The sequence below is a fragment of the Monodelphis domestica genome, chromosome 2 (assembly GCF_027887165.1).
Source record: "Monodelphis domestica isolate mMonDom1 chromosome 2, mMonDom1.pri, whole genome shotgun sequence".
Taxonomy (NCBI): Eukaryota; Metazoa; Chordata; class Mammalia; order Didelphimorphia; family Didelphidae; genus Monodelphis; species Monodelphis domestica.
The window spans coordinates 421,383,216-421,403,567 of NC_077228.1; the positions used below are offsets into that span (position 1 = coordinate 421,383,216).

General features: G+C 37.3%; 1 protein-coding gene across 1 annotated transcript in view; it reads right to left on the reverse strand.

Annotated features, from left to right (window-relative positions):
* ADAT2 (adenosine deaminase tRNA specific 2) overlaps positions 1-20,352 on the reverse strand; it is a 40,336-nt gene that overhangs the window by 576 nt on the left and 19,408 nt on the right. Inside the window, exons 3-5 of the mRNA XM_007484654.3 lie at positions 9,912-10,062; positions 4,756-4,862; positions 63-135 (exon numbers count right to left, since the gene is read on the reverse strand). Coding sequence (XP_007484716.1) covers positions 63-135; positions 4,756-4,862; positions 9,912-10,062 — 331 coding nt within the window. The remainder of the gene's footprint in view (positions 1-62; positions 136-4,755; positions 4,863-9,911; positions 10,063-20,352) is intronic.

Sequence of the window (20,352 nt, forward strand, 5' to 3'; positions counted from 1 at the left end):
GTCTGAATTTTGTGCTTTGATTTGTTTCAATGCATTGGTCTGTACATTACAAGAAAACTAACCATTTGGATTTTCTTGTTTGTAGAAGGTCTTTAACATTTCCACTGCTTCCTCAGCTTGATATCCAGGAATGCACTATTGAAATAAGAAAAAGGAGAATGCAAGATTATGAAAGTATTTTGTATTAGAGACCAGAAAAAATGTACATAGTCAGGAATTCTATGAGGCATTTCAAATATAGCAATATATATAGGATCTGGGGTCACTGGGAATGTTGATTGTTGATTGCTGTCCTTTGTACTCAGAGGACCAATATGACACCACTGGGTGATTTTTTTTTTTGGCTTGATGAATTGGATTTAAATGCAGAAGAGTTGCAGAACGTTATCATCCTGACATTATCTTCCAAAGTCATCAAAGTGCACAATAAAAGTTAAGATGACTAAGGATGACTTGGGATGAAGTGGATGAACTTGACTTCTTCAATGTCTAACCAAGCTCTAAGTACTCCACAATGCCTGCTTCAATTTCTTTTATGGCCATTGTAACAAACTGTTCTCATCTGTTTCTTCTTCCAGGGATGGGTTGGAGGCCTATCATTTACCCTGAACCTGGTTTACCTCTCCAGCTTAGAGGGTTTACTGGGTACAGCTGCTGCTCATGCTACAGCTTTTTGGAGCCACATGTATGAAGATGGGATTAACTCTCCCCTGCCCATTTTTAGATTTAATCACCAGAAGCATATATACCCCACTTACACTTGAGTGGGGGAGGTCTGTGACCCATGTGTGCAAAAGTGGGTGACAAATCAGAAACCACTGACTAAACAAAACTATAGATTATAATATGTCCACATAAAAAGCAGGGGAAGGCACAGGAAGTGACGCAAAGAAGTATCTTTTAAAGGATTTTTATTCTTTGGAGTTCTGAGTTCGAGTTGGAGGCTGGTGAAGAATCTGCTTACTGGACCTGAGACCATGGACTTGGTGAGACTGTTCTTAAATTTCTCCTTTTGAACTAACATGTAGTTTGAGCTGCCTCCTTTCCTGGATTTTCTGAAGGAACTAGCCTAAAGAGAGGCCTCCCCTCTTGAGAGAGATTTTGTGACTGAAGCTCTTGCTTTATTCATCCCCTTTATTCATTCAGCCTCAATTGGCTGTGGACCAATTAGCCCTGCATGGGTTGAGCCAGGGGTCAGAGCAAAATACTTAGTGTGTTAGGTTAGATATCTCACCCTATCCTCTCTCTGATTTTCTTACTTTCACTCTTTTTATATTTTATAAATAAATTGCTAAAAAATCATTTGGAATTCATTAAATTCCTGGCAACTATACTCTTGTCCAATCCCTTACATTCTGGCTCTTATATAAGAGCTAGGTAGCAGGTAGACAACAAAAGAGGAAAGCACCTTCGAAAAGGTCTTGGCAAGTCCTCACACCAAAGGTACCATTCTTTCCTAAACACCTCCACTGGAAATGTAAATGAAATAAAACTACTCTTTATTTTTTTCTTCTTTTCCAAAATGGCATCAAAGTTGTCTCAATTTAATATGTCAATTAGTTAACAACTATGTATTGCCTACTACACATCCAGATAATTTAGCTGGTAAGACACTAGCATATATCAAGTATTCAGTGAATAAATAAGACTTATACTGTGTGGCACTAACTAGAAGAATTATAAGCACAAAAAATAATTCAGAGTCTGGGAAAGTAAATGCTGGCTGGAGTAATTGAGAAAAGTTTTATAGAAGAGATGAGACCTAAAGGATGGGTATGATTTCAAAAGATATCTAGGACTATTCCAGATGAGGAGGAAAAGCACTGGCAAAGGGCAAGAAGGAAAAAGTATTTGGCTTTCTTGGAGGACAGGGGAGAGTGCAGGGAGCCAACAGACCCCCACTGGTTTGGGAGCCGGGAACTGCAAGGTAGCCCCCCCCAAGAACAAAGTCCCCCACTAACCCCCTTCTGTGACTTCTCTCTCTCAAACTTTCCTTACTAATGGACTTGTTATGATTATTGTTTCCTCCCCAATACAGAAGAAATAATATGAGAGCAAATACTTACAGGATTTATCTATCGATATATATATATCTCCCACTTTAATCCCCCTAGGTTATTACCCCAAAAGATTGCATTTACAGAATTAAGGCCCAAAGATCACAACCCATTACCCCCCTCCTTTCCCTCTTAACAGAGCCACTTTCACTCCCATTACAAGCCAAGCAAGCCAAGAACATCAATCACCTTCAAGACACACTCCACTGAATTCTGTTTATGGAAAGAAACCAGGCAATATTGCCAGGTGCTTTAAAGTAACACAAGAAAAATAAATCTTGTAAGTTGAGGAAAACCCTAAATTTGATCTGTCGTTAAAATGCCCTGTAACCTTGTACCTAGCTACAAAATGTTTTGTTACCCATCTCCTAAGTAATTGTGATTGACTGTGAAAGCTGACCAAAAGTAACAATGATTCTCCTAGGTCAGAGAGAACTAACCTCTAGATCACCCTATTTATTTCATTCATGTAGAGCAACAATGTTTCATTGGCTATCTCCTTAGGCTATGCATCTGTTGTTAAGTATTATGGAAACACATATGCAGAAAATTGATTGTGTGCCAAAGAAGTATGTAATCACCAGCCTATATAATAAAGGAACCTCTGTGCTAAGGCAGAACACTGTGTAATGCCTATGCATGTGAGTCTAACACACAGTGTTTCTCATCTCCATTACTCGACTGAATCATCACACTTACATGGAGAAACCTTGTACCCTCAGAGAGACCACTGGACACCTCTCCTTAGGAGAGCACTGAGAAGACTAGCCTGACTGCAGTAGAGAAAGTTATCTTGCAAAATAGTAATAAATAAAATAACTGAGTAAAGAGAGTCTTGAAGACCAGATAGGAGTTTGAATTTTATTTGGAAAGCCAAATGGAGTTGATGGGATCAGCTAGACTCTTCAGAAAGAGATGGAAAAGGTAATTATGGAATTATTCACCCTATTGTTAAGTGTATCTGCACTTCCATTGCAATGAGCAATGATGATTCCAAATGTCAAAGTGGAAGGCAATAAGGAGCCATTTCAGTTTTCTTGAGCAGAGAAGTGATATGAAAATGTCACTTTAGGGAAAACCATCCTGGCAGCATTATGCAAAATGGATTAAACGGGTGAAAGTTTGGTGTTAGAGAAGCCAGTAAGTAATCCAGGTGGGACCTAATTAGGATCAGAATTAAAATGAAAGCTGTAAGAATAGAGGTCAGAGGCAAGAGACATTTCGGAGGAAAATCTGTCAGGCTTGGCAAATGACTAGATGAGGGAGAATCTAGGATCCTGTGATTGAAGAGAGGGAAGAATGACTCTAAGATTTTTTTACCTGGATGACTTGGAGAATAATTGCTTCATTGTTTAAGAAAAGAAGAGAAAGGCAGGGACAGAACTTGATTTTGCTCCTTCTTCCTAGTCCCCCCCCCCACTCATCCCACCCTTACCCCCCTCTGCATTGTACTTCTCTTTTATTCTTTTCTTCCCAAATTAAAGCTGAATAATGCATAGAACTTAATCAATATCCCTTTCTAGTCAAGCTAAAACAGGAAGAAATAATGAGCACTGCCCCTCCTTTCCTTCTTCCACTTATACTAGGTCATTTCTTGTGCCTGTGTATATACATGAACATAGAGGTAAATAAGAGAGAGTGGCAGCAGATAAGACAAGTTGTATACTCAAAGCATTGTTATTCAGGAGAGACTGGTGACACAGCAGGAAACTATTCCTTCCAAAACATTGCTACCACCACCAGTAAACCACTATATTCGAGGTCAGGTTGTCCTTAAAGAACTCCTACACTGGGGGTAAGGTTAAGGATAAATTTAAGTTTGACAACATATGATATTCCTCAAATACAAGTAAATGTATGCACTTTCATATGTGACAACAGGAAAGGAAAAGAGAAGGGTGGACCACTAATGACCTCTTGATCTTAAGGGAATTAAGCATCAAATGTTCATATTATAAATAATTTCTATATGCAAAGCATAAAAGTTCTTCATTCATGTATCCATTATTGCTACAGGATGGTTCTGCTAAGTTGTTAAACATGTATTCTGCATAAAGCAATATTAATGAGGGCAATTGTGCCAGCTGTAGAATATTAATATTAATCACACTCTTTTTCAAAGGGTGGTTCAACAAGTGATGTGAAATGAATTTTAAATCTGACTGATAAGTATGGTTAATTATTTCTCACATTTTCTTTATTCTGGAACCTATAACACAGTAGTCACACTAGGGCCAGAAATATACCTAAAAATCCAAAAAGGAAGGAACAAAAGTAAGTTCCCCAGGTATCTTGTTGGTCTCTTACTATCCAGGGACCCAGAGTAAAAAACATTCACTTAGAGATTTAAACTCCAAATCTTCTTTTTGAGTCAATTAGGTCACAAACATATGTCACAACCAAATTCTCTTTTTCAGGCAAAGTAAAAAAACTCCAAATATGAGGCATGCACATATTCACATGCACATAAAGGTACATACACATGTCTAAGATAGGTTCCAATCATATTCAACAACCAAGAACTCTGTCTTTTTAGGAATTCTAAGCACTAGACTTGACCTTACATAAAGAAAGAACATGCCAACTGCACAGAATTCTATCAACAATTTTATAATGCTGATTAACACAATCACCAAACAAAAAGGAAAATAACACTTCCAGGAAAAGGAATAGATAAGATCATCCTTCTCTGTCTTACCTGGAATGGTGTCCCAGTATTTGGTAAGTCTGCAGAAGCAATATCCAGAACAGAGCCGCAACCTCCAAATCGTTCATTCTGGCAGCCATATACAACAAGTGGAATTTGTGTGAAAGAATTAAGGTCTATGAAGCCAAAGTATGAACCCACCTCCAGTGATATAAATAAAGACAAGCCAATTCAATCTAACTGAATTAATCAAACAATTACTAAGCACCTATATACGGAGGACTCTGTTGGACTCTGGGATAGAGACAAAGTTTAGAAAAGCCACTACTCTCACAGAACATACAGTCTAGTAGGAAGAAAATAGACACATACAGATAACTATATTTTGTGATAAGTGCATTAGAGAGCTACAAAACCACATAAACTCTTTAAATGAAAGGTTTCTTGTTTTTGTTTTTTACCAAGAAATAGAATCAGGGAATGCCTCATGAAGGAAATGGTCCTTAAGTGAGCCTGCTTGGGATTACTGTTAGGCTGATAACAGTATTTCATGAATACTCAAATACTATGAGGAGAATATCAACAATTTGGAGACAAGAGGCATACTGCACATAAGAACCTTATAGACTGGGCATATAAAAATGAAAAGGGACTTTAAAACATTTAGCAAACTATAAACAAATACCAATTAATATAATTCAAACTACTAAATGAAAAAAGAAGTCTATATTTTTCTCCTCCTCAAATCATTTCATTCTCTCTGACAGATAAAGAAACAAAGGAAATAATTCACTAACCAGCATATGCATAGTTGGAATCAATAGAACTCAGGTCGAGGCTTGCCCATGCCATTTACCAATTGTGTGATCTTGTTATATGACTTCTCTGGGCTTTTTTTTACATATATGTTCAATGAGAAGATGGGAGTAGATGATTTCTAAGGCCCCATGTTAGCTCTAATATCTTATGAAATTTAGGAAGATGCCTTTCTATTACTGATTTCCTTCTCTGAGAGAAACATATTGATCTTTTCTCTGCTAGAAAGTCTTCATGCAAAAAATGATCTAAATCACTCTTGACTAGAAAAATGCAAATTATGCCACCTCACGCCTATAAAGGTTGGTCAATATAACAGAAAAGGAAAATGACAGCTATTGGAGGGGACATGGGAAAACTAGGACACTAATGAAATGCTGGTGGAGGTGTGATCTGATCTAACCTTTCTGGAGAGCAATTTGGAACTATAACCAAAGGGCTACATCTGTGCATGCCCTATGATCCAGCAATAACACTACTGGGTCTGTATCCTAAAGAAATCCAAATAAAGGGGAAAGGACCTATTTGTACAAAAATATTTCTTGCAGCTCTTTCTGTAGTAGCAAAGAAATGGAAAATGATGGGTTGTCAATAAACTGGGGAATAGCTGAACAAACTGTAGTATATGATTGTGATGGAATACCATAAGAAATGACTAGCAGGACAATTTTGGAAAAACCTGGAAGGGTTATAACATGAACTAATGCAAAGTAATATGAGCAGAACCAGAAGAACATTGTACACAGTATCAGCAAAAAAATTTTTGATAACAACTGTGAATGACCTAGTTTTTCTCAGCAATACAGTAGTCCAAAACAATCCCAGAAACTCATTATAAAAAATGCTACTGGCCTTCAGAGAAAGAACTGATAGAATCTGAATGCAGACCAAAACAATATATTTCAATTTCTTTCTTCTTTTTCCTTTAGGATCTCTTCCACAAAATTATTAATATGGGGAAATGCTTAACATGATTACACATAAAAAATCTATATCAACTGCTTACTGTCTCAGGAAAGGGGAGGAGTGGGATGCAATGAGGGAAGAAGGATATTAAGAAAGGAGTAAAATTAGAACTCAAAAAAATTTTTAAAAGAATGTTAAAAATTGTTTTTACATGTCATTAGGGGAAATAAAATATTATTTAAAATTTTTTTTAATAAAATAAAATGTAGCTTAAGAAATAAAGAAAATCTTCATACAAGACTTGGACCTTAAAAGGGTTAAACTTGAATTTGGCAATTACATTCCTGGGAGTTGTCTTTTGGGGGTTTAGTGTAGAAGGTGTTCTGTGAGCTCTGTCAGTGGCTGTATTGCCCCCTTGTTCTAGAATCTCTGGGCAATTTTCTTTGATTATATCTTGTATCACCATGTCCAGTTTGGTGTTTATTTCTGGTTTTCTGGGAGTCCAATTATTCTTAAATTCTCTCTTCTCCCTCTATTTTCCAGATCTATCACCTTGTCGGTGAGATATTTTATGTTCTCTTCTAATTTCTTGGTGTTTTGGCTTTGCTTTATTAGTTCTTGCTTTAAAGCCTGGTTTTCTTTTACAGTTTGGTCAAACTGGTTTTGTAGATGCGTGAATTTCTTTTGCATTATTTCCCACTTTTCCTCCCAGAGGGCTTCCATCTTTTTGGTCATTTCTGATTCAAATTCTTCATGGGTTTGTGGAGAGTTTCTATTTCCTTTGGAAGATTTTGGAGCATTTTCTTGTATATCTTCTTCTATCTGCTCTGTATTTTGTATTTTGGCTCCATAGAATGTGTCCAAAGTTGCCCCTTTCTTCTTATTTTTCTTGGTATTTTGGGGCTTCTGTGCTTCTGTGGAGTTTGCCATCTCTGAATGTGGAGGATTAGCTTTTCTTATCTCTGTCTGGTGTTCAGAGGCTTTAGTCCTGGGCAGATGTTGGTTCTATGAGCTTTCCCTGGGTTAAACTGAATATGCCTCACTGGAACTGGAATGGAAGGGTCGGACCACGAGGCCACACTCTCCCCCCGGCTCGCTTTCCGGAAGTTGCCTTCAGAATCGCTGGCTGTGAGGCTGTTTCGTCGGCCTGCGGGGGGGATGGGCTGCAGCTTCCCCAAGCTCCGAGGGCAGGGACTTTCACTGAGACTTGGATAGCAGGATCCAGCCCGTGAGGCTGTCTTGACCGCCCTGAGGGTTGCTGTTGTTTCGACCAGCTCTCTGCAGCGGGAGCCCCAGGCAGTAACTTTCACTGGGACTCGGGTAGAAGGCCCTTAGGGTTGTTGTTCCGAGGACCCTGCTCTCTGAGCCGGGCCGGGCTGCGGCTTCCGGGAGCCTAGGACTCTGCGCTCCTACCCCTGAGGTCCGAGTGATCTCGGGTTCTGGCTTTTGAGGGGAGCCGTACCTTTTGATCCGGGTCCAGGTCCAGGAGGAGGGTTCCCAGGGTCTGTGCTGTTGATCGTTTTGAATTTCGGCACCTTAGGAGCTTATAGTTTGAGATCGGTCGGGAAGGGTTTTCCGGAGATCTGAACTTTAGCTTTCTCTAAGCCTCCATCTTACAAGGGTTAAACTTGAAATAGCATGAACAGCCATGTTAAAATTGGGTACCAGTGACATTCCACTTTGTTCATGGACCCAGAGATACTTTCAATTATGGAGGTTGAGATGTATAAGCCAGTAAAAGAAACTGAGTAGTGACCAGTGGTGTTAAAGGAAAATAAAGAGAAAGTAGTGTCACAAAAACCCAGAGAGCAGAGAGTATAATCATCTGTGCCAAATGCAGCAGACAGGCTAAGAAGCATAAGGGCTGAGAAAGGACCATCAAGTTTTATAATTGAGAAACAAGTTTGAGTTATATGATGGGTCTGGATCTCAGATTGCAAAGGGTTAAGGACAGATTAATAGAATAAAATTGTGTTTTTTTCAATGAGCAAAAATTCACTTTTCCCCCCAATTGGAAACAAAAGTAAAACAAAACCACTGTTACAAAGCAGATTCCCACATTGGCCAAGTTCAATACACCCTTGTATATACATATATAAATATAAGAATATACACACATATATATGTATATGTATATGTGCATGTATGCACATGTGTATGTATAAGCCTCATTCAGCAACCTGAGTTTTTCATCTCTATGAGGAGGCAAATAAATGTTTCATCATTAGTTGTCTGGAATCATGGTTGATGGCTATACTAATCGAAGTTCCTAAGTCTTTCAAAGTTATTTGTCTTTATAATATCAATGTATAAATTGTTCTGGTTCTTTTCACTTCACTAGGCAACAGTTGAAACAAATCTTTACAAGTTTGTCTGAAACCATTCCCTTCATCATTTCTTATGGCACAATAGCATTCCACCACATTATATCTTGTTCCATTATTCCCTAACTGAAGGACATCCCTTCAGATTCCAATTCTTTGCCACCTCCAAAAGAGCTATTAAAAATTTTTTTACACATTTGTGTTATTGTGTTTTGCCTATCATCGATGTGAACTTGAAGAGAATAAGAAGCAACTGACCTTGGAGTTCATTACACTAGAGAAGAAGCATACTCTATTTGGTAAGAATAGGACTGAAGGAATCAGTATTTGGATAAGTATTGGATCCAAGGTAGAAGAGTGGTAAAGGTTAGACAATCGAGATTAAGTGACTTGTCCAGGGTCACACGACTAGGAAGCATATGAATTCAAATTTGAACTCAGGACCTCCTATCTCTAGGTCTGGCTCTTTATCCACTGAGTCACCTAACTGCCCCTTTTTCATTCTTTTAAAAATATATAATATTTGAAGTTCTTTCCACCAATGAAATTTTATCATTTTAACTTAACAAAGGTTCATTATTTTTTAAAAGGGTTCTATATGTCTTTTTCACATACCTGTGTAGGTAATTAAAATAGAATGTTGCTATTTTAATTGCAAAATGGACAAAAAAATATGTAAAACAAAGAAATTTTGAATCTTCTAAATTAAAAGGTTGTTTCTAATCAGTTTTCAAATTCACTATTTTTTTGGAAAGTTTACAAAATAAAAATATGTACAAAAATAAGTTGGTGAAAAGTTATTTGAAAACCTTGTATTTTCATGTTGACTTAACATAATGTCACTGATGCTTTATTTCCATTTATGATTTACCATTAGATGGCTCTAACTCCCAATAGGATAATTCAAATGCTTTTTAGCTTCTAATTTCTTTAAGTAGTTAACTAATTATAAGAAAATATTCAAATTTTATTGATAAGAACCTCCCCCCCAATTTTTTATAAAGTGATATGGCCTTTTGTGGTTTGAATGCTTTAAGACATTTTGAATTTTTGTATATAGTGTATAAAACATATATACTATATAGCGTATAGCACACATCCAGCTACTTTTGTAGTCATGTGACAGGGACAAAAGCATTACCTAGCAAAGACAAAGGATACTCATCAGGCGAAGAGCAGCTGCACACATTATACATGGCTCCACAGTGACATATAATACAGTGTGTTCAAATACTTCTGTAGGACTTTTACCATAACGATGACACCACTCTAGGACCTGATCAATTGCTACCATTTCTGCATGTCGTGTAGCCTGAGAATAGAAAAAAAAAAATTCTTTTTATTTGATGTTTCCATTCACTAAAAGTAATTGCTATTTTACTTATTTATATTCAAGCTAACAAAAGCACATTATAACAATTTCCTATTGTATATTCCCATACTTTATGACCATAATTCTTTGCTTTTGTCAAAGCCATCAAGAAAGGTATCCAAGTCTTCCAAACCAGAAGATAACAAATCAGTTCCCCATATATGTAATCATGACCTAACTTAAAAAAGAAAATAGCTTATCTGCAAATCCATAAAATTCCACTAGATTTAGACCTTTCTTTTAGCTAAGGACTCAAAGGAAAACTTCTTTCTATTAAACTTACATAGAAAAAGATGTAGTTCAAAAGAAAAGATTTAAAAATAATGGTTCTGAATATTTCAGGGGAATTCTTAAATTTTCATAAGCTTATGTCCTAGTTTCAAATGTGTTATTAGATTTTCATGATCCCTTACTCTAGGCAAATCCATATTTAGTTTAACATAGTATCATTTCTTAACATGTCTTTAGGATAAGATTTTATAGACAATAAAAATATTTTAGGTAAAGGCAAAAATTTGGCACAACAAATATCTTAAGAACATGATTTAATGTAAATTGTAGATTTTATTCATAACAACTATTTGTAATATTTACCAGAAACATTTTATATCATGTAATGAAAAAATGTTTTGTCTTACAATTGCAGAATAATAGTTTTATGATTGGAAAACATCTTAGTGCTCATTTAGTCCAGTTTCCCTCATTTACAGAGAAAGAATTTAAAGCAAAGAGAGATAAAAACTGAAAAGTCAGGGAAACTAGAATTGTACATCCAGAGAATGCTTACTTTCAGCAAATATTTGCCAAAGTCTCTCTGCTTCAGGATAAGATGAAAAGATAATTATCTACGTTATATGATAATACAATTAGGAAGAATGGGAAATAGTTCGTCCCAAAGATTAGTGAATCGATGTCAACTTGGAAGAAGGAATTTAATGAACAGTCAATATCTGCTGCACTGTTCTATTAAATATTTAAATAGGGGCAGCGGGGTAGCTCAGTAGATTGAGAGCCAGGCCTAGAGACAGGAGGTCTTAGGTTCAAATATGGCCTCAGATACTTCCCAGCTGTGTGACCCTGGGCAAGTCACTTAACCCTTATTGCCTAGCCCTTGCCACTCTTCTGCCATGTAACCAATACACAGTATTGATTACAAGATGGAAAGTAAGGGCTTAAAAAAAAGATTTAAATAAAAGTATATATCAAGCAATTTGAAAATGACACAAAGCTTGTTGGGTTAGCTAAACCAAAAAATGACAAAATTCAGATGCAAAAAGATCTTGATAGGCTAAAAAAAATGTGTCAAACTGAAGAAGCTGTTATACATTTGGGTTTAAAAAATCAACTTCATAAATACAAGATGGATGGGACATTTGTTGTTATTGAGTTGTTTTCAGTCATGAAAGAACAGTTCATGTGGAAATGATCTTGAAGTTAGGTGAAACATAAACTCAAAATGTGTCAATAGCATACAATTATAGCAAAAAAAAAAAAAAGCAGATGTAATGATTTCCCAAACAAAGAGAAATAAGGCCATATCTATAGTGTTGTGTTTCATACCTGGCACTACCTTTTTTTTATACCAGAATGTACTGAAAAGAAGGCAATTAGAATTGTTACAGATCTAAACAATATGCTTGATATAGGAGGATCAACTGAAAAATTGGGGAGGAAGAGACATTAAGTCTGAAGAAGAAAAGGCTTATATGGAACATGAAAACTATCTTCAAGCATCTGAAGAATTGTCAATGTAAAGAGGAGGACAAACCTGTTTTGCTTGCCAGACAGGTAGTCAGCCAGGCAACAAGCTTTTATTAAGCATTTATTTTTTTGCTAAGTGATAGGATTATGAAGAAAGGCAAACACTTGGCCCTGACTTCAAGGAGTTCATATTGTAACAGGGGAGACAATATGAAAATAACTATATATGTATAGATTATTTAGAGTGTAATTGGGAAGTAAACTCAGAAAGAAGGTACTGGTGGGGGATGTGAAGGAATATCCTTGAAAGGCTTCTTGTAGAAAGTGAGTTTTGAGCTATTGTGAAGGAAGGTATATCTTGCAGATGAGGGAGTGCATTCTTAGGCAGAGGGTAGATCTAATAATAATGAGAAGTTGGAAAATTGGCTCTATAGAAGGAAAAACTTCCTGAAAATTAAAACTATCCAAAGTGAAATAAATCTACTTACTCCTTAAGTGGATTCCTCATTGGAGATCATCAAGCAAAAAGAGAATAACTACTTGTTCTTTTGAAAAAATTTTGTTTGTGGGTTACATTAAAACTCTCAGGTATCCCTCTATCTCCCCCCATCCCCCTGTCACTCTAGAGAAGGCATCAATTAATGAAAAAAATATATGTATATATAAACTATTTCTTTCATGTTTCTAGTTATCAATTTTTTAGAGGTGGGCACTCATGACTTATTCCTCAAACATTAATTCTGTAGATATATAAAATATTCTCTTGGTTCTGCTCATTTTGCTTTTCATAATTTCACATAAGTTTTACCATGTTTTATTTAAATAAACCTACTCATCATTTCTTATGACACAGTAGTATTCCAACACAATCATATGCTACAGCTTGCTCAGTTTTCCCTAATTGAAGGGTATTTCCTCAATTTCTAGTTCTTTGCCACCCCAAAAAGAACTGCTCTCAATATTTTAGAACATATAGGTTCTTTTCTTTTTCCCTGATCACCCTGGGGAAGAGACCCAACAGTGATATTGCTAGGTCTAAGGATATACAGAGTTTTAGAATTCTCTGGACATAATTAATTGCCCCTTCTGATTCCTTCAATTTATTTTTCTTCTCTTACTACTTCTGCTAATATTTCCAATACAATATTAAATAATATTGGTGAAAATAGGCATCTTTGTTTCACACCTAATCTAATTGGGAATATTTTATCTTATCTCCATTACAAATAGTCTGTGCTGATTATTTTAGGTAGATTTGGGGAGATATTTTAAAGGTAATTTTGGTCCAGTATAGGTTGGAATATCTGGTTTCTAAGGCTCATTCAAGCTCTTAGACTCTGTGATATTCTGAATAAGATATTTTTTCTGCTCATCCATAATTAGGAGTAGTAAAAGTAAAGGCTCAGAGGGTGTCGTATCTGTTCAAAGTGATCCTGTCAGATCAGTGATGAAGATGGAAACCAAAGTTAGTAGGTCACAAGATATCACCTGTGATAAGTAATGGAGAAGAGCCCTTTTGGTCTTTTTTCCACATTTAAAGAAAATTCTGTTAGTACAGATATTACTGAAGAATAATAAACAGGCATAACACCCTATGCTCAGGAATGCTATAGGAATACAAGAGTGGTCTATACCTCCTTTTATAACATTTTGCCTATTTACAGAGTGCAATACAAGTCACTGTAGGCAAACTCTTAACTTTCCCTGATAATAATTGAATGTGAGAACTCTGGTAAAAAGATTTTAAGGGGACCAGATTTATGATTTCATTAGTATATGAAACTACTGATGAGGAAACTACCAATACAGATTGCCATATGTTCTGCAAAATAGTCTCAGAGAGTTGCTTATGTGTAAATTAAGGGAAAGAAAAAACTAAGGTTAGAGACCTTAGTTCATATAAATAGATATATTGTTGATAAATGAAAAGACTATAAAGAATCCTACAGAGAACAGTAATCAAGATGGTACCAGGCAGAAGGTATTCAAAGGTAATTCTAAAGGGTTTAGTTTACTGTTAGGATGACGAGGAGGGTTTTTGGAATTCCATGGTTGATTGACAGGACTGGAATGGCAGTTGGGAGAGCAAGGGCTTATGGGATAAGAACAGTGAGCTGGAGGGGATTCTGAACAGCCCCTGGGGGGGGTCTTTGATCTCAGAACTGAGAGATGAAAGGTCCAGTTTCTGAGTTGGCTGAAGGACCTCTGAAGCCACCAGTGAAGATCCTGAATCCCTGTCTTTAATCAATAGCTGCTTTCTCTCCAGAAATCCTACTACTGGTTCTTCCACCTGCTACAAATAACACAGACCCCTGAGGGGGTGCTGGCTAGGACTCTCTAATCAGAGCCCAGCCCTCCTGAAAGTCCTCCTTGTCTCCCTAAATTATTTCTAAGTTTGTCCTTAAGGATATACCAACATTTAGATTATAAAAAGTGCATTTAGCTGTGAAAGGAACAAAGACGTTCCTGGGCACAGACATCAGCCCTTTGGACCAGCAACTGCATAGATAACCTGTCAGGGTTTCCTCTACCCACTTCCCCTCAACCCATTTACCCATCCTTTCAATAAATCAAGTAATTAACAGTCAGATTTTTGGTTGGCCTAATTCAATAAAAAGAATGGTGTTTAGATAACTGGAGACAGGCCTCAAAGCTTGAGACCAGTTCTTCTGTGGTGAGGTCAGAAAAGGCCTGCCACATATCTCCTTTGGGGAAGATAATATAGAAACCTTCCCCTGGAGCTGCTGACAGTGGAGACTGACATCTCATCCCCTCCATCATTGATCCAAAAGGGACTCAAGGGATACAATCTGCTTGATATCACTTGAGAAGGTGAGAGAGAGGAATTCTTTCCCTCTCTCTTAGAGTTTACCTCAAACTGTGAGTCTTGAAATTTCTCAGACTTGTGAATGTTAAAGGATTCTCAGACTCTACCTTAGAACATTTGGTTAAGGCCATTCCCCATTTTAAACAGTGAAGCTACTTAGATCTAAAATGTGAGAACTCTACTTGGATCAGAAATGGGAGGACCTCTACTCCACCATACTTGGTACTGCTTTAGGGGAGAAAACTCCTTGCTGAACAATGAGAAATGCTTACACCCATACTTAAGCCATGCCTATTTTTAGAATTAATACAATGGGGTGCTAAGGACCTATTAAAGGTCAGGCAACTTGTAAACTTGCCAGGACAAAAAGAAACTTGCTCAAAGATTCTAACCTACTCAGGTGTGGATTGCTAAAAGGATTAGTTGACTCAGCTGTGAATTCAGAATGGGCTGTCCTTTGGAAAATGTCTACTGTGATTGGTAGATGGAAGAACTTAGGGGAGGTGACATAGGAGAAAACCCCCTATATAAGAAAAAGGAATCTCTTGAAAAAGGGAAGCTCTTGAGATATACAAGCTCTTGAGGAGGAATCTCTTGGAGGACAATCTCTAAGGAGGTCTCACAAGAGAGGCTGACTCTGGCTGGAACTCCCTCAGGGGAGACTCTGTCCCTCTGAATCCTTGCTTGGACAAATCTTATGGTGAGTGATTAAGGACTGACTGGTTTCTCTCTTAAGGCTTAGGCCTGGGTTGGCCAGGGCAGCCCTGGGCCAGCCTATTCTTTTCTCATTAATTCCCTTTCTCTCTCCTTCTCTCTTTCTTTAATTCCTCATTGAATTATTAATTAAAATCGCTATAAAACCCAGTTGACTTGGGTATATTCATAATTGGGAATATTTCCCTGGCGACCACCTTATATTTGATTTAAAACAAAACACTGTAGTGAAAACATATTTTCTGCTGTCACATTTTACTCACCCACTCTTATATCTATTACAATTTATATCTTCCACTATTTTATTCACTACAGTTTACGAACCTTCTACCATTTTAACTCTTACAGTTTATGGCATCCACTATTTTAAATATAACAAAACTCTTGCTCCTTTTCACTCTAGGGAGGGAAAGAGAAGTGCTGCCATTTTTCCTCTCTCAAAAGATTTTTACCTCAACCCCCATTCCTGATCACTTGGTCCTCTCAACTCCCCACTGGTATAACACCTCAACCAGTGAGGCAAACCATCCATTATTATTATAAGAAAGAATCCTCTTTTTTTACATTACATAATCTGTGTATTGTACTGAGAGTGATCTATCTATCTAATCTATATAAATGTGTCCTTTATCTGGAAGCCCATCAATAATACAGTTCAGAAATGGAAAATAAACTGGGAACCCTGATCAGAGGTGATATGAAAAGGAAGACTTAATAATGAGCCATTTTCCTTCAGGAATATGTAGGCAAACTTGATCACAGGGGAAGACCCAGCACAAAGAAGGAAGTAATGATTTAGACTATTAGTAAATTGGCATCATATCCCTGGGACAGAGGCAGGGCCATGACAAAATATAATGAGAGCTGGTAGGGAGAAGTTATAATAATCTATTGGCTGACCACACTAGGATTCCAAGCACTTACTTCACATCATTGGACACAACAGGTAGCACCATTTTGTAGATAGATGGGTAGCTAGATGACTCCATACATATGGTATGAGACTTGAAATCAGGATAAACTGAGTTCAAATGCTGTTTAAATACTTGGTAGCTGTGTGACCTTGGGTAGGTCATTTAAGCTCTATCTATCTTAGTTTATTCATCAATAAAAAGAGGATAATAACAGTACCTACCTCACAGAGCTGTTGTAAGCATCAAAGGAAGTAATGTGTAAAGTGTTTTATAATGATATTTGCTATGATGATGATGATGGCCATCCAAAGTCTGAGGAAACTTTTAAGTCTAGAAAAACAACTAATGAGTTGTCATGAAAGACGTGGAACATAGAGACATAGGCAGAGGAGCAGGAGCTTATCTATCTGACGGCCACTCTTCCCTTTGGTTTTGTGGAAGGCAGATAATTGGACCTAATACAGACTCCCTCTACTTGCTGGTGGTGAATTAACACTAACGTATTTCTTGAAGTTAAGTGGTTGCAAAATTTATATTCTGTAGAAGAGATTATTAAGGTGACTAATTTGTCAACTATCCAAATTCAAGTAGGTTTTTTTTTTTTGATTGGGTATCTGCCAGCAGATTATGATGTCCAAGAGAACAAGTGATACTGAACTTAAACCTACTGAAAAAAGGTTCCACAGCACTAGTGTTACTTGAACTGCAAGACAGTGTGAGGAAGATGATGCCCCAAGAGGACAGAGGCAGAGCCAAGAAGGCAGAGTAGCAGGAAGTATAGTTAAAAACTCCTCCCTGACACCATTCCCCACTCCCACCCCCTACCCCCAAAAGAATCTCTAATCTATCAAGGAAAATACACCAGACTAATCAGAGTTGAGAATTCCATTTTTCAAATCACAGCAAATCACTTTTCTAGCCCAGCTCAGCATAGGAAAGCAGACAGAGATGTTTGGAGATACTGGGGACAGTGTCTGGCCAGGACCACTTCACAGTTTGGAGTGCTCCAACTCAAGGAAAGGGTGCAAGTACAAGTGCAAGGAGAGGTCCAAGGCCCACACTGGAGCTTCATGATCTTACACAGAGAATGGAAACATTTGCCAACTGGCAACTCTGTTGCTGACCACCCAGGTCTAGGTCATAGATTCAAAACAGAGTGAGGGAAGGGATCTAGGCTTATCGGAGATATGCTGGGAGAACTAGCAATCATAGCATAGGATATGAATAGAAACAAAAACTCTATCCTTTGTTACAAAGAAACAACAAATTCAGAAGTAAGCAGTACCAGTCTAGCATGGACTTCACTTAGGAGCTGAGTATGTTCTTATTTCCAACTGGTCTGAAGCCTGCAGAAGAATAATGAAGATACACTGTTAGGGGTTGAGAGTAGCAGCAGTCTGCTTTTTGCTCAAACTCATATCCAAGTCAGAAATTTGCAGACCTGAGACCACAGGGTCAATGACCAGATTCTGCTTTGTATCAGACCACTTTGGAGTACTGAAAGTTAGTAGGACCTCATCCTGAACTATACCTGAGAACCTGGAATGACATAACACTCAACACCAAGAAAGTAGGAACAGGAACAGTCCAGAGTTTCCCTCCAGAAGTGTGAATATTAAAAACTACTCAGACTATACTTTAGAAGATTTTATTTAGCTATTTCCTTATTGTAACAATGGAGATACTTGGTCTAACAAGAATCAGGAATGTCTTGGGAACTTTACACGACTCCACCCATACTTAGACATACTTTAGGGGAAGATAAATTTGTAAACTCCTGATTGAACAAGGAAGATATTTAATTCATACCTTATAGTGAAGCTAGAACCTTAAACTAAGTCTATTTTTAGATCTAATACAAAAAGGTATTAAGTACCTATAAAGGTTAAATTAATCACAAAAAGGGCAAGTAACTCACAAAAGGCAAGTTTAACAAAGAAGTGTGAAGTACCTCAGAAGATATAATCTAACTGGAGAAGGTGGGAACTAAAGAGTGGTGAGAACTAAGAATGGGCAGTCCTGGAAAAAAGTGTCTATTGTGATTGGTAGACATAAAAATTTGGGGGGGGGGTGACATAAGAGAAAATTTCTTTAAAAGGAGGGGTTAAAAGTCAGTTCAGGCAATTCAGTTTGGAGTGAATTAGGTTCTGAACTCAGTTCAGGAGACTGAGTTCAGTGGAGGACTGGAATCCAGCTTAGAGATGGTCTCCTGGTGAGTGATAAGACTGACTCCCTTACCCTTAGGCTCAGGGAGGCCACTTTGGTCAAGGCCTTTAACTACTGCCTGGCTCAGCCTGAGCCAGTGAGCCAGAGCAGTTTAACTCTCTCTCTCTCTCTCTCTCTCTCTCTCTCTCTCTCTCTCTCTCTCTCTCTCTCTCTCTCAACCCCCATTGCCTAGCCCTTACCACTCTTCTGCCATGTAACCAGTACCCAGTATTGATTCCAAGATGGAAGGTAAGGATTTAAAAAAAAAAAAGTACACAGAACCTGGCTCTCACATAAAGTTCAAGGTCAGAAAGCAGGCTGTAAGAATAATTAAATATGGGAAGCTAGGTAGCTCAGTGGATAGAGAGCCAGCTCTGGAGACAAGAAGTCCTAGGTTCAAGTCTGGTGTTATACATTTCCTAGCTATGTGAATTTAACCCCTGTTGCTAAGCCTTTATCACTCTTCTGCTGTGGAACCAAAACTTAGTATTGATTATAAGATGGCAGGTAAGGTTGTTTTTTTTTTTAAGAGTAAACAAAGAAAGAACCCCACCATAAAAATCTACCATGGTAACCAAGATGCTCAAGACACAAACCCAAAAGAAATTTACTCTAAAACATCTACATGTAAAGACTTAAGAAAAAAAAAGCAGTTTGGCCCCAAATTCAACTAGAATTCCTAGAAGAGATAATAAAGCAAGAGTCTTAAAAAAAGTTTAAACTGTTTATAAGTAAAATGAGGGAACAAAGGAAAAAATTGGGGGAAGGGGGGAAGTGCTATAGAAGAAAGAATTGGAAAGGGGAACAAAAAAATTAAACCTTGCCCAAGCATCAATTTCCTAAAAATCAGAATGAACCAAATTGAAGTCAATGATTCCTAGGAATGACAAGAAATAATAAAATAAAATCAAAAGACTGAAAAAAACAGAAGAAAATATGTTAACCTATAGCAAAAACAACTGACCTAGAAAACAGAGAGAGGAGAAAAAATTTAAGGATTATTAGACTCTGAAAGTCATGACCAAAAACAGTCTAAATATCATATTTCAAGAAATATTTCAGATCTCTTAGAACTAAGAGGAAAAAGAAAGTAAAAATAGAATCTACTGGCCATCTCCTAAAAGTAATCCCAAAATGGAAACTCTAAGGAACATCATAACCAAAATCAAAACCCTCCAAGTCAAAGGAAAAAATATTATATGTGGCCAGAAAGAGTTCAAGTGCCAAGACACCCCAGTGATAATCAGCACTCACCCCTATAAAGGAGTGGAAAATCTGGAATATTATATTATAGAAAGTAAAGAATATAAGCTTACAGCCAAGAACAATCAATCCAAAAAATAACTTTTAGGGATCAGAGATAAAAGAACTGTGGGAAAAAAAATCCTGTTGGGATAAAGCATGAAAAAGTTCCTTTTCCACTGCCATCACCTCTTATAGCATAGTCCTTTTGAGATTTTCCAATTTTTAGTAATATTAACACTAAAAGAAAGTAAAAAGAGGGAATTGAAAACATTCTGGAGATGAAGTGAAGCTGTCAATCTTACCTATGAAAGATATGTGCTTTAAATGGGGGAGGAGGGATTTAGGATAAACATTATGAGATGGGTTCCATTTTACTAAGCACCAGGAAAGCAAGGAAGGTGAAAAACCCTGGTCAGAAACACCATATGATTTCAGAGTAGGGGAATTTCCCTTCCCTTTCCTCTCCCTTTCCCTACTACCATTGCTAATTGTGCCACTGCAGCTGTCATCATAGAGATGAACACTGAGATACAGAAATCAGGATTAGAGGTGGAAGGTGCTAGGTAGCAGCAGGATTTACAGCAGTAAACAGGGACAGAAGGGAAAACATTCTAACTAAAAGAT